At 26.5% G+C, this 16193-nt stretch overlaps 1 protein-coding gene across 1 annotated transcript in view; it reads right to left on the reverse strand.

Annotated features, from left to right (window-relative positions):
* LOC100206938 (sperm-associated antigen 17) overlaps nucleotides 1-16193 on the reverse strand; it is a 200071-nt gene that overhangs the window by 118915 nt on the left and 64963 nt on the right. Inside the window, exons 5-7 of the mRNA XM_065792894.1 lie at nucleotides 15936-16126; nucleotides 8778-8966; nucleotides 6843-7011 (exon numbers count right to left, since the gene is read on the reverse strand). Coding sequence (XP_065648966.1) covers nucleotides 6843-7011; nucleotides 8778-8966; nucleotides 15936-16126 — 549 coding nt within the window. The remainder of the gene's footprint in view (nucleotides 1-6842; nucleotides 7012-8777; nucleotides 8967-15935; nucleotides 16127-16193) is intronic.

The raw sequence follows: 16193 nt of genomic DNA on the forward strand, positions 1-16193 counted from the left end.
TTTTTTTTATCAATAATACTATTGAGATACTACCATCATCTCAATTGCCCACTGGAGAGCAAGTTCTGCAATATTTACATGGCAAATTAATTAAAGTGAGAAAAGAAAAATTACAATATAAACTCAGTGATATAGTTTCTTGCAAATTTCGCCATGGGAGTTTTGAAATTGGTTGCAATAACCCTAGAGGATGTAATTTTCTTAAAAGCACTTGCGTTGTTTTGTCACTGAAGAAAATCTGGAACAGAAGTTCAATTCCAATAGAAGCTGACCAATATATTAGGTAAATGACACAGTATATTTTTCTTTTTAAATTTAATTTCTTAAAACAAATATATATAGATAGATGATCTATATATATATATATATATATATATATATATATATATATATATATATATATATATATATATATATATATATATATATATATATATATATATATATATATATATTCTAAGTTATTCTAGGAATCTTACCATAACACTACAACATTGTTTTCTTCATATAGAAGTAAGATCTTGTGCTTAGAAGATTGTAGAAAGAAGCTATCAAAAAACAAATCACGTAAAACACCACAAAATTTAAGTACTATAGATAACTACAAATGTAAAATAAAGTGCTTATTTGATATAAGTGTGAAAGATGTGCAGCAAAAAATTTTATCAAACAAACAAATCACTAATGAAGAAAGAAATGTCAATATAAATTTTTTGAATGATCAACATGGAGAATGTAAAGCTGTGATGGGTGGAATAGACAAAAAGTACTTATTTACTGCTTGTAGAATGCAAAAGGAGATTGAATCTACCAAAAAGAGGGTGACTACTTCAAATAAAAAAATAATAGCTTCTGAATGTATAAGCAATTTAGCCGTAAATCAGGTTAGCAGTGATATCAGTGATAGCAGTGATATGAGGTTAGCAGTGAAATCAGGTTAGCAGATAACCAAGAATATCAAAAGGAAAGAAAACCAAGATCTCATAAAAGAAAACCAGATTTTGTTGAAGTTATGCTACCTTGGAAATCTTAAAGGTTACTGTTGTTACAGCAAAGAGATATGGTATTCAGAGTTCAGCACATACAGCTACTTTGGATAATGTCATTAACTCAGCTGGTGGAAACCTAAAGGACTTTGATATTTCTCTTAAGTCAGCAAAGGTCCATTCAAATGATGCAATTAGTGATGGCGGTTTAAAAATAAAGGAAGATTTTATTAAAATACCCCAGGAAAAACTACTTTGTGTTCATTTTGATTTCATTGTGTTCATTTTGACAAAATTAGTAAAAGAGTTTTTTTATGGTGAAAATAGAAATATTGAGCGCTTAGCACTAGTGATTTTAAGTCCTAGTATTGATAACAAACAACTTATTGGGGTTCTTTCTATAACAGATAGTCATGGAATAACACAAGCCAAGGCTATTAAGGAAATATTGGAATCTTGGAATCTCTGGGATTTAATACATAGTGTATGTTTTGACACTACATCTTCGAATACAGGTGAGAAAAATTTGTGCACTTAATAGTGTAATAGATGATACTTTTGTATTTTGTTATTTTTATATTTTTATAATTTTCATTACATTTTTTAATTTTTTTCTCTTCAAATAAATGAAACAAATTAAGGGTGAATGCAGGTCGCATGTGTATTGCTGGAAAAAGAGATGTGCAGACCGTTAATATGGTTTGCTTGCAGACATCACATATATGAGCTCCATATTACGGTTAGAACCATACTATTTATTGTTTATTTATAAAATACTTTTGTTCTAGTTCTGTTCAAATGTCTTTTTTATCATCTTATTTGTCATTATCTAGCATGCAGCACTTACAGTTTCTGGGATCAGTTGATAATCTTTTTAAAAAAATTCAAAATTTCTAGGAAACTTTAAAGCTGGACATAAATTTGAACAACCTGAACAGGTTTGAATGGAGCAAGCGAAAAGGAACATTTTTAGAAAAAAAGGTTAAGATTTGTATATTTCTTTTTTCTAAATTAAAAAAAAAATCATATTAACAAATTTGAATTAGATTTTTTTAAAGGCTTTTGAAACTAAAATTTATCTTGAATGTTCCTTATTCACAGACAATTTTCCACATGGTGACTACAAGCATTTGGCAGAGCTTGTTCTGGTTTGGCTAGGCAGTGATAAACTAGCAAATTTTAAGTTTCGTAAACCTATAGCTTTTCATCATGCAAGATTTTTATCAAAAGCTATCTACTACATGACAATAGAACTGCTTACATTTGATGTGCAACAATTTGATATAATTAGTGCAGAAGAAATAGCAACAGTTCATCAAGTTGCTGAGTTTACTGGGCTGTTTCATGCAAGATGGTTTCTGATAGCACTACTGGCAGCCTCTTCTTCTTGCTTAGATTTATCTGCAATCAAGGACATGATCAAGTATGGGTCATTTAATAAAACAATTTCAACTGCAGCAATTAAAAGTTTTAAAAATCATTTATGGTTTCTTACAGAACGAAATGTTGTACTTGCTATAAACGATGAAATGCTAGACAATAACACAAGAGAAAAAATTGCCAAAAAATTATTTTTATACCCTAAACCTTCAAGATTAACATTGGGAAAGCCACCTTTTCCAAACATTAACATAACAGAAATTCCAGAGTTACAAGAACTGGTTGGACCTCAAAGTTGGATTCTAATTCAACAGCTAAATCTATCTGCAATAGAAACAGAATGGATGCAAGTTAGCTCAAAGTAAAGTTTTCTAATTTAATTTATTATTTTTTTAGCATTTAAAATATTTAAAAATGCCTGTATTTATTTTATTTTAGAGATTAGAATAATTTTTCAGGATATCGATTCCTAAAAAAATTCATAGAAAAGTTAACTGTAGTAAATGATTGTGCTGAGAGAGGAGTAAAACTTATCCAAGACTTTACACACATGTGCCAGGATGAGAGAGGACTAAAACTTATTTAAGACTTTACACACATGTGCCAGGATGAGGAATTAAAGCAATGTTTGATGCTTTCAATTTCAAGTCACAGACAAAAATTTTCAGTCAGTACTAAAGACAAGTTGTCAAAAATTATTTAACATGTGTTATGTAATTACTACATTGTTTATGTGATTGTTAAATTGTAAAAAGTTATCTAATTTCATAAATTTATGTCAATTCATAAATTTATGTTAAGTTAATTGATAAAAAAAAAATTATTTTTAAAACATGATTTTAAAATAAAAATTTTTTAAAATTGTAATTTTTATTTATAAATGTGCTATAAGAAAAGCCTTCTAAACCCACAGATGTGCACAACTATGTATAACATAATAAGAAAACTATCCATAATTGTATATTTCTTTTGCTGTCGATAGCTAGCTATTAAGTCTAATATTAAGTAAAAACCAGGCTTTTTTGAGAAACCAGGTCAAAGTTTTAACATAAAAAACTTACAAAACAATGCCTAAAGCTGTCCTAATAGTCAATATTTTGATGAATTATTGTTTTAATTGATCACACAAATGTCCCTATTCACTTAAACAAAAAAACAAAAAACAAAAAAAATTAATTAAGGGTGTTTAACTACTCATAATACGACTTTTTGGGGCAAAAATTTACCTTTTGAGCCTGTTGAGCAGGGTCTAAAATTTGAGCAAATAAGTTAAATTTTGTTTTTTATTGATCATAGAGTACACCCACAGCACATGGAAAACAGTGCTTTTTGATTTTCAAAAATAAGAGACGTTTGACCCACCCTAATATATATATATATATATATATATATATATATATATATATATATATATATATATATATATATATATATATATATATATATTTATGTATATGTGTATGTATATATATTCCTTTGAAATGTTGTATTAAAAACAATTTAAAATAAAGTTATATACATCGAAGTTTTTATTTATACTTAAATAATTAAATAAATTATACTTATATAATGAAATCTTTTAGTCAGCTTTTATTACAAAATAATTTTTAACTAGTTTACTTGTTAATTCTAATAATAAAATGCATAGAAAGTTAAACCTATTTATATACAACTAACTGCATGGGTCATTCCATATAAGATTGCCATAGTTCAAAAATATTTAAACTGAATATTAGAAAAAGATTTTTTTTAATTAAATTAACAGACACATTAGTGCATCTAAAAAAAATATCTTTACTTCGTCATTTATTTTTATGCATGTGTAGGAGATGTTTAAAATTTGGTAGCTATTTTTAATATTTTATGATATAAAAAATACGGATTTCTTGACATGGAGTTGTGTTAATTGTTTTTTTGTTTTTTTTTAATTTTCAATTCTCAGACTAAACATTAGTGATTAAATAAGTTTGTTAATAAGTGATATTATTATCATTTAATTTTTTTTAATTAGAAAAAATTTAGCAAAAGCATTTTAGTTGAAATGAATATGTATGTAAAAAAAAATTTATAATATCCTTGTCTGGAAAAAAGTGAAATGCAATTTTCTTTTTTGTCACAACCACAAAGTAACGGATGTTTTGATGTTTAAATGTGTTGTTTCAATGTTTAAATGCAAAGTTTTGATGTTTGAATGCATCGTATAGATGTTCAAATGTGTCAAGGAAGAAGATTTAATTTGAAAAACCTTAATTAAAACACGTATTACAAAGAGTAATTTAAAGAATTGATATGACTGTGTATTTAAAGGTTATGAACTAATTTAAAATATAACTTATTTGACATATTCTACATAAAAATACAGAAAACATATAAATATTAAAACAATGTCCAAATCGCACAAACAAGTTTGTAAAGATTATAGAGAAAGAAAGAAAACTGAATTAAAAAAAAAAGAAAAAAACGAAGTAATATTCGTCGCCAACAATCAACACCAGAGCAAGAATTGAAAAAAAAGGAGCTTGCTAAATTACAACAGCATAAACACAGAGATCTTCAAAAAGCTCAAGGTATTATTGATATTCCTTGTACTTCTTCTAATCAAATGGAAGAACCCATCTATCATTCAATTTCGTCAGAAACACGTGCTATGAACCCTGTTAAATTGGCTTTACTAAAGTCGCCACGAAAAGCAGATTATGTCATTAAACAGTATATTTCTTTACCAGATATATCAAAGATAAAAAAGCGCATCCGTTTATCTTCTAGTGTATTTGATCATGTACTAGAGTTTTATAACTGCGAACAAATATCTCGATGGACTCCAGGTATGAAAGACATAAAATTGATGGTGAAAAATTTCAAAAACATTACTTGTTACTTAAATTAAAGGAATTTTATGCCTTGTACACAGAAGAATTTGGTAGCGAGATAAAATTTTCGAAATTTTGTGCACTTTGTCCAGCTCAAATACGCACATATTCAGAGATGCCTCTTGAAACCTGCTATTGTCTAATACAAGCGTCTGTTTATCGCCACCAAATAGATAATATTATGAATGGGGAATTATTAATACACTTTGATTTTAGTCAAAACTATTGCTGTACTCATCAAAAACAAGTTTGAAGTGCTTATTCGAGTCAATCTCAAATAACAATCTTCACTGTTGCTGTTTATGAAAAAGATTTGAAAAATATGGTTACTTATTTAACAGATAAAAATGATCACAGCAAAACATGCGTCAGTGTTTTCCTTGAATTAACTTTAAAGGTATTTTTCTTAAACAGTCCAATTTTTATATCTTTTATTTTTATATCTTTTATTCTTATCTTTGAGGGATGCATAACATTTGTTATATACTTTTTAAAAACTTACGCAACCAATTCAATTATACACAAAGTAACATTGTGGAGTGATGGTCCATCTTCTCAATTTAAAAGGCGCTTTATGGTAAAATTCCTGAAGTATTGTCAAGTGATACCTAATATTCCAACTTTTGAGTGGAATTTTTTGCTACAGCCGACAGAAAAGGAGCCATTGATAGGGTAGAGGAACTTTAAAAAGAATAGCATGGCAAAAGGTTAAAGCAAGACAAGTTACTATTCAAAATGCGTAGCAGTTTTATGAAGTTATATGCAAAGATTCAACAGTAAATTTAATATATTCGACTGAAGATGAAATCGATCAACATTATAGTCACCTAAGTGATACTTTACTGCTTGCAGTAAAGGTTGAACATATACAACTTTACTAGTACTGGAAAGTTAAGAATGAAATTTTTAACATGAAAAAAATATCACCACTATCAGATGAATAACACAGCAAACAAAAAATCGTTATTTAGTATATTGATTTGTTTAGTTTATTTATATATGACTTTAATATTGCAATTTAATAAAGTGATTTGTTACTTTTTTTTATATTAAAAACATGTTGATGTTTCTTTTATTTTTCTAAGTATAACTATAAATATTGCTTAAATTGTTTATATATTTTTTAAAACTTTGGTAATACTAAAATATACCTTAAAAATACCTAAAATGTAATGGTATCTGATAGTACAATATTTTGTCATGATCGCGATGTCACGACCGCGACTTTTTGCTAGCTACCTTTTCTGTAAAACATGAACAAAAAAAAAATTGTATTATAGTTAATATAACATCCTATAAAAAATAACTAAAAAGATTAAATTTTTAATTTATTGAAAGTTTTCTACAAAAACAAAATTACTTAAGCAAGTTCTGTTTCTGTTTTTGTAGCTGTCACAACCGAAACTGATTTTATTTTTACATAGCGATGCAGCTATAGCATAAAATTTACTGTAAATTTTTCAGATAATAGTATGTGAATAAATGTACACATTACCAAAAAAAAGGTTTATTAAGTTCCTTGCTTATATTTTCACCTTTTGCAGTAGAAATGTCATGACCGCGACTATATGGAATGACCCGCATACAACTGCGGTTTTTATCATACCTGGTAATTTAGTTGGAGTTGTTTCAACTAAAGGAGATAACAAATGTTTCGAAAAAGACACATCCAAGATATTGATGCTATTTAAATAAAGTTGATAGTCTTTGTATGACTCAAGATACTTATAACAAATCTGAGATAATCTGTCAAATAACCATGCAGCAAACAGGTTCTTTGGTCATTAAGAATAAAAAATAATATTACTAAATAAAATCTCAATATTTTCACATAAATAATACATTATTACTCAAAAATATATATCATTATGAAAATCATTATAATGAAAATACATTACAAGTTTCATTTTTTTTTTTTTGCAAGTCTAAAATTTCAAAAATAATAAATAATCTTTTTATAAAGTGATTACACTTTATAAAAAGAATAATATTTTAGACATAAAAATATAATTGCATAAAAAGATTTTCTTTTAACAAATCTTAAAAATTTTTCAAGTTTTGTTCAATATTTTTCCAATAAAAATTGTTATGTTCAACTTAACTTCTTTTGAGACATTTTTGTTGTTTAATGGTGTAGAGCAAGTCCTTATTATTATCTCAAAATTATTTTGAAATAATTTTCATAAGTTACTCTTTGAAATCTAAGGTCTTTTTCTATTATAGAAAATATTTAGAGGTCAGAGAATAAAAAAATGTATTGTTGTAAAAGCATCATAATATAAATAAAAATTACCATTTATAAAACAATAGCGTTTATATTATTATAATGCTGCTATTGTTTTGTAAATATTAATTTTACAATATACTTTGGTTAGACTAATTTAATAAAGATAGTACTAACTTTTCCTTTCTTGTAAAACAAATTCTTGAATAATGTATATTGGTTAAAAAAAATAGTTATCAGTAACAGATTTTTTTTTGTCTACTGCTTTGTCAGATTTGCTTTTAGAAACTAAGAATGATCAATCTATTAGAAAATCTACTATGCCTTAATGCTCTTGAAAATATGACTATTCAATGTTCTTGGTTGAGGCTAGAAATTATGACTATTTAATGCTCTTGACTGAGGCTAGAAATTATGACTATTTAATGCTCTTAATTAAGGCTAGAAATTATGACTATTTAAAATATCTATCAGGTTAAACTTTATAGGTATGATGGGTAGTCTTTATAGGCATGATGTTGTAATACCTCTCTTATACGATGATAAAGCAGATTTTTTTTTTACTAAAACTAGCTTAATTTTATATTACTTCCTATTTAAGATTAATACTGGATTTTAATTGATAAAATGATAATTTCTTGTGTCTTTCTTTAAATAGCTATGCAATTACAAGTACAAAACCTATTTGGGATGGTTATAAAGTTGATTGGTAGTAAGGCTTTTTTATCTCTATGATAGCTTCCTTAGAATTTAGGTCCAGCAAGGATTGGAAACCTGTTGTTAAACCTTTAGACTTATTAAGTTAGTATAAAACTATTGCACAATTTATTAGCCAAATATGAATCTTGTTTCAGTTCTCTTTGAAGTACTAAAATTAAAAAAAAATTATTTAAAATGTAAAAAGTTTTTTATATTATTTAAGGTTTTTAAAATAATTTTTACTCCATTAAAATTTTTAAAATTACACAAAACTTTCTCGCTCTCTGATAAAATATTTTAGAACTATTTAAAAATGAATTCTCAAAACAATTTTATCTGTGCCTGTTTTCTTGTTTGCTGGAAAGCCACTGGTGAAATTTCTAACTACAAAAATATCAGAGCAGATCATAAATGGATCACATGATTAATTAATAAGTAAATAATTTAATCTATAAATTTATTTTTTGAAACTTAAATCTTATCAACTTAGATTATCCTATTGTTCATTTTGTTTAAGGTAATATTCACAAGATTTTAATGGAAGATTTAACATTAAAAAATAGAAATAATTTGTTAAAGTTAAAATAAATAAAGTTACAAGGTTACATAAAAATATACTTTTTTATCCAGATCAAGACTGCTAAGCAATTGCTCTGGAAAACATTCTTTAGAAACATAGAATTCCAATATTGCTACATCACATAACAAGTTATTAAAATCTTTAGATTTAAATATTGCATTGATGTCTTTCCATAAGTTAAAATTTTGATCAACAATCGGCACATCTACTGTATTTACATCATTTATCTGAAAATAGTTTATAAAAGAAAAAATATATTTAACTTATCAAAATCATATATATGTTTAAATTATATTAGGTCTACCAGAAAGTTCTGTCTATTTCTATAAAAACAATTTTCGATGCGTTAGCACGTTTATTTAGTGCATGTTCAGCGCATTATTTTTATTGTTTAAAGTATTCATATAGACAGCAAATTAACTCAAACAAAGTTTTTTAATTTGTCTTTATTATAAAATGATAGTGTAAATATGGCTACTGATAAAGTTCACTTACGTCACTTTATTTTATACAAATTTTAACAAGGAAGAAATGCTAAAGAAGTATGTAGAAATTTATTAAAAGTGTTTGGTAAAAGTATTGTTAAGATAATGGTTCCAAAAATTTCAAAGCGATGATTTTGACCTTTCTGATCAGTCACATCCTGGGTGTCCATCTTTGATTGATGATGACATTATTAAGAACATGTTGGAACAAGATTCTTTTCTGACAACATCTGAGATTGCAGAAACACCTAATTTAACTTAGCAAACTTCAGTCCATATCCCAAAGATAGGAATAGTATGGAACATACATCAGAACGCACTTTTTTTTGCGTATTGCGTATTGAGTATATTACTCATATCATACTCAATACGCAACTCAATGTACGCAATTTCTTTGAGTATAATACTCAATACGCATTTCATAGTACGCATATTTATCTTGAGTAGAATACTCAATACACAACTCATAATACACATTTTTTTTGAGTACTTTGCGTTGTTTTTTTTAGTGTAAAATATAATTTTGTTCTAAAAGTAATATTGTTTTTTATATAATGAACAAACAGAAACACGAAATGAAAGAGAAAAAAAAATTGTATTTTTCTAAAATGTATTTTCAATTCATAAACAAAAACAAAAGTAATGAAGAAAATTTTCAAACAACTGAAGAATTATTTTCACTCAACCATTTCATTAAGTATGGTTAAGTTACTTTTTAAAATGGCACGATTTATTAGTGTTTCATCGGTCATGTTGCCGGCTCTTTTTCGATTAACTACACCACATATGCTAAAAAAACGTTCAACATAAGCGGAGGATGTCGGTATATTAAAAAACATGAGACACAAATTATAAAGATATGGCAATTCTCTTCTTTTCTCAAACCAAAATGCATCATAATGAGTTTTGTTGGTGAAATTATGGTTTCTTAAAATGTTTACAAAATTATTCCTTTCTTTGTCAGCAAGGTGTTCGATGCTAAGTTCTTTTTTGTTGTACTCTACCTGAGCAAATTCTATGCTTTGATAAAACTGATCAAAGGCTTCATCGTCAGGAACACTTTTTTGAGAGAAACTATTATTAGAACCACTTGCTGTCAAATCGTTTTTTTCGTTTTTTTTATTAAATTCAATTGCCAAGTTTACTAATGTTAACTTAGTCCCAAATTGACTGTGGCTTTTGCAATCGGTCTTTGATACCATAGATAAAGTTGAGAAACATTTAAAACTGCAGCAGCTGCATAAACAGCAGAGTTAAGCTTATGCTCAAATTGTTTTTTTACATTAGTTATCAGCAATTCGCAAATTTTTTTCTTTTTATCATCTTTTTTAGCCATTTCCTCATATTGCATGATTAATAAATGTAAACTTGTTACCAAGTCACCAATATGTACGCGATTTCTTTGATTCAAAAGCGTAAATCTATATGCTTGGAGCATCAATGATAAATAGAATTCAATCTCTGCTTGAGTAACTGGACATTTAATAGTTTCAAAACAATGTTTTTTGTATGCTTTGTAAAAACAAAACAACATTAAAAAGCTTGATGACCAACGAGTTAAATTTTCGTTTTGTAATCTATTTTTTTTGTTTGTTGAAAGATTCGGGCAATTTGAATTGTCTGATGAGTTTTTTTAGCAAATGAACAAAGCAATGACAAAATAGTTTTCAATCGTTTGCATGACCTCACAGTATTACGTATAGAAATATTAAATTTGTGGTTTATGCATGCAAAACAAGGTACTTTTCTGCTGCCAAGTTCAAACTCTAATTGATCTACTATACTATGATCCCCAAATTCATAATTATAAGCATCATCAATTCCAGTAGCATCAATCTCAGCATCAATCTCATTAGATAGTTTGCTGAATTTAATATCAGGTGAATCTTTCAGTTCCTGATCATTCTCATCACTGTCGTCGTTCTCAAACAACTCTTCCCAAAAGTCTTCTTCAATCCAATTGCCGTTTTCTATTCATAATTGAACATTTGTGGAAAAGCTCTAAGAAAAGCTTTACCACCATCACTCACATAACCGTCAACTTTAGATTTATCGAAATCATATTGATTTAATATTTCTTCTGAAACCAATATAATATTTTCAGCATTATGTGGGCCACTCATTCGTTGAAGACCAAGAACTATTAACTTTTTACTGAAATCAGCAAAGGTAACCTGGCAATATAAGGCAAAAAAATCAGCCAGCTGGCGGCTATCCCAGATATCACCTATTAATGTAATAGTTTTGGCTTTTCTAAGGCAGTTAGTGATTGTTTTTTTTATCTTTTCAACTACCATAGGAACTATATTATAGACAAAAAAATCCTCGCATGGTAAATGAATTTTATGACGCTCTAAAAGTCTTTTTAGATGAATGTTACCTAGCTCTTGTGTTGCCATATTGGATGACATTACATATTTAGTTAGATCCATAATATTGTCATCTAACAGCGAGTCATCATCATTATCAAGACTTATATCATCATAAGCCTTCTTCCAAGCCATAAAATCGTCTTTGCCGTTACATTGTGTGGAATTAAAATGCTTAAAAAAATTACCACTTTTACCTAGTAGTTCATGTAACACCTTATAGCAATAAATGCAGGTAAAATGTAATTTTTCTTTCTTTCCGGGCTTAAAATCGATTTCGGTTCGGCAATGAAAAAAGTTTAAAACCGAACTGTAAGTTTTTTCAGTGTCACCAAATTTGAAAATTATACGCGGAAATTTATTGTTTTTCAAGTTATGTTTAATTTCATTAATCTCTTTAACATATCGTTTAATACTTTTATTTTTTATTAAAGCATTGCTTATGCTTTCGCTGCACGATGGTTGACTATTTTCAATCGACAATACGGCTAAGGCACGATTACTTCTATCAGAATTTATTTGTTTATTTACAGACTGATTTTCTTTATCTTCTGTATTTATACTTTTTTCTTTTTTTTTTCTTAAACTCTTTACATTAGAGTCTTAACCTAATTTTCGTTTGGCGGATCTTCCATACATGTTAAAGCAAAAAATCTAAAATAAAACTTTTGTTAAGCAAATAAGCAATATTATAAAACTAGTTTAAGTTACATTACATATATAAATTACTTTAGTTTATATAAGATTAAAGATTAAAATGATTTATTTTATTTATCTAACTTATTTACTATAGATAAAAAGATAAATACTTGCATCTTATATACATCTATAGCCTCATAAAAGTAACAAGAAGTTATAAAAGAAGTCATTATTTCAAATACAAACGCTAGAAGTTTATCAACTTACTCAACTCAAAGTTTATCAACTTGTAAAACAGCAAATTGTAAATTGTTATTTGAAGCAAGCTCATAAAGTCATTAAAAGCAATGCTACTTACTCCCTAGAGGCTTCAAGACGTGATTTTCGACACGCAAACCTTAATAATTTATTTTAAAAAACAAATTATAATGGTTAAATTATAATTTAGTGTTTTTGTTTGTTACAACTAATTTATATTTTATACTCAAAAAAATTGCGTATTTTTAGGCAAAATACTCAAAAAATATGCATATTATTAGTTGTGTATTGAGTATTCTACTCAATAAAAATGCGTACTATGAGTTGCATATTGAGTATTATACTCAAAGAAATAGCGTACGTTGAGTTGAGTATTGAGTATGATATGAGTAGCATACTCAATGCGCAATACGCAAAAAAAAGTGTGTTCTGATATATGGTATAGAAATACTCAAGATAAGTGATAATTAGGGATGAGAAATGGATTACTTACATTGTAAAAAAAGGGGCATATTATGAACCCAGAAAACCTAACCCTTTCACATCTAAACCACATTTGACTCTAAATAAGAGAATATTGTGCATATGGTGGGACATTCAAGAGCCAATACATTATGTGTTTTTAAAACCAAATGAAAAGCTTAATTTAGTGAAATATTGTCATGAACTGGATAATTAAAAGACAAAAATCCAAGAAAAAAGCCTGGTAGTGTTCAATAGGAAGGACATTTTACTGCATCATTATAATGCCAGACCACATGCTGCTTTGGCGACTCATCAAAAAATTGTAAAACTAGCCTGGGAAATTATGTCGCATCCACATGTTCCCCCGACTTAGTCCGACTATTACTTGTTTGTGTCCTTACAAAGTATTTTGAATGGCAAGAAATTCCAAAACAAAGAAAATATCAAACAAGCATTGGTTAAGTTTTTTGAATCAAAGGAATATACAAATTAAACAGTCTCGCTGGCTAGAAGTCAGTAAAAATAATGGCAATTATATTATTCAATAAAGTTTGTAGGTGATATCACCTATATACTATATTAAATAGTACACCTATAATGTGTACTTTATTTTGTTCCAAAAATGACAGAACTTTCCAGTAGACCTAATTAATATATATATATATATATATATATATATATATATATATATATATATATACACATATACATAAATATATATATATTATATAGACTAGCTTATTTCAAGCGTTCATAATTGTAATGAAAGTTTGTCAAGTGATAAAACCAAACAGAAATTAAATTTTTAAAAGTAAGTTGTCGCTGTAGTTCCAATACCTGAACAAATTTTAAAAAACTTATAAAACTAACATAACATAAATAAATATTCACATGAATGCTAAATTATATTTTTACATTTCATTCATTTAAGCCAAAATCGACAAGTTTTTCTACTGTTGGTGAATATTTCGATATAAAAAGTAAGTTTTATAAAAGTTTTATAAAAATTTAAACTTTTTTTATTTCATCTGTATTTATTATTATAATGAGAATATTTGATGTATTTGTAATTAAACCTTTCGTAACAAAGGTGTCAGTACATTTTTTGTGTGGATATTTTAGTACATCAATATCAACTCAAATAAAATATGAGTTATAAGGATTCATTTATATTTTAAAATTATGTTTGATACTGAATTCACATTAAACAAAAGACTCATTTTATAGCATGTAAAATATTTTAATAGAAAACTGCAATGCTAAGTATAAACTTCTCAAATGTGTAGCCAACAACTAGAACATTGTGAGAAAAGTTTTGATTTAAGCAACTACTGGATATTTTTCATAAATACAACATCTTTTTATTTATTGCAAACTCTATCCAAAAGTAGTTAACATAAAAGTTGGAGAATATATATATATACTCATATATATGGAGATTGGAGATTATATATATATATATATATATATATATATATATATATATATATATATATATATATATATATATATATATATATATATATATATATATATATATATATATATATATATATATATATATATATATATATATATATATATATATATATATATATATATATATATATATATATATATATATATATATACTCAGTCAATAATGAGTTTAAAAAGACTGCAGCTTTGTGTAACTTAATTAGTAATATAAACAACAAAAACAGAAATATGAAAATAAAAAGAAACCTATTATAGTTCCTTTAGTTCATTAAAAAATTCTTATTTTTTATCATTATTTTATATTTAGTTTTAAAAGATGATTCTTTTAAATTTACATTTCTCATTTAAATATACATTTCTCATTAAAAGATTTCTCATTTATAAATAAAAAAATTGTTTAACAATTGCCAAAAATTATTTAAGATACCTAATTTTTTAAAAATATATATTTTTAATTGTTGGCCACAACACCGGCTTGCATTTCTACTGGTAAACAGCAAATGATAAAAGTTATCTGGTCTTCCAATTCCAGATTTGTAACCAGATTATCCATGTATTCTCTAGACTTTACTTAGCCTCAAAGAAGTCTAGAGTGTGATATCACAAGATTGTGATGACTAGCTAACCAGTATAACTGTTCACAAAAAGAGTTTTCACTATAAAATCATGGTATTATATTTTCACAAATATAGTGCCAACCTGCTGGAACCAAACTATATTAGCTTCAAAAAAATCCCATATTAGGTATCATATTAGGCTTCATTGGTGGATTTCTTCATTGGATGCTCTGGTCAGCCTTATTTTCAAAGAAATATAGACCAACAATTCCACCAGCCCAAAGATCACACCATACAATATATTTGACCTAGATTGATCGATTCAAAAGCACAAAACAATAGTCGTCCCAGAACACCAAGTTTTATAATTTAACTGAACAATTTGTAAGCACTGTGCCAGACCAAACTTTTTTTATGACAAGTTATAGTGAAAAAAATATACAATTACATATTAGAACAACTCATTCACAAGCAGCCATGGTCCTAATTTGAAAAAGTTTACTATAAAAAAAATAGCTTTTATTACTTAATTAATATTTAAAACATTGTTAGGGTTTTAAACATGCTAAATCCCATAATGTATATATACCATTATAATGTATATATACCATTATAATGTATATATACCATTATAATGTATATATACCATTATAATGTATATATACCATTATAATATATATATACCATTATGTAATGGTACATAAAAATAAAAGTTTGTATATGATAACAACAATTACAAAATATCTTTTAAATTATAATTTCACATTATTAAAATAATTATGTATTATTAAAATAATTAACAAATATTTCTGTAATATATAAGTCATTTAACAATTCATGAAACAAAATACCTAAAAACTAATGCATAAAAGTATCAACTAAAATCACATAAAACTATTGCATAAAAATATCAGCTAAGATCAAATTTTAGGTTTAAAACTAACCTGTATTTGAACAACTTCTGACTTATATTCATTGTCAAATGAAAGACATATGTTTTTGTATTCTGTATCGATTTTGAAAACAGCATTCACAGGAACCTTGATTTCAGCAAGATGCCCCAAAATAGATACATCTTTTATACCAACTACTATAATATAACAATCTGGATCTTTTTCTCCATCAGGTTCATCATCTTAAAAGAATGTTTGTTCCTATTGAACTTTTTTTTCAAATAAAATAATTTTATATTTTTACATAAA

Source organism: Hydra vulgaris, chromosome 03, assembly GCF_038396675.1.
Source record: "Hydra vulgaris chromosome 03, alternate assembly HydraT2T_AEP".
NCBI classification, from domain to species: Eukaryota; Metazoa; Cnidaria; class Hydrozoa; order Anthoathecata; family Hydridae; genus Hydra; species Hydra vulgaris.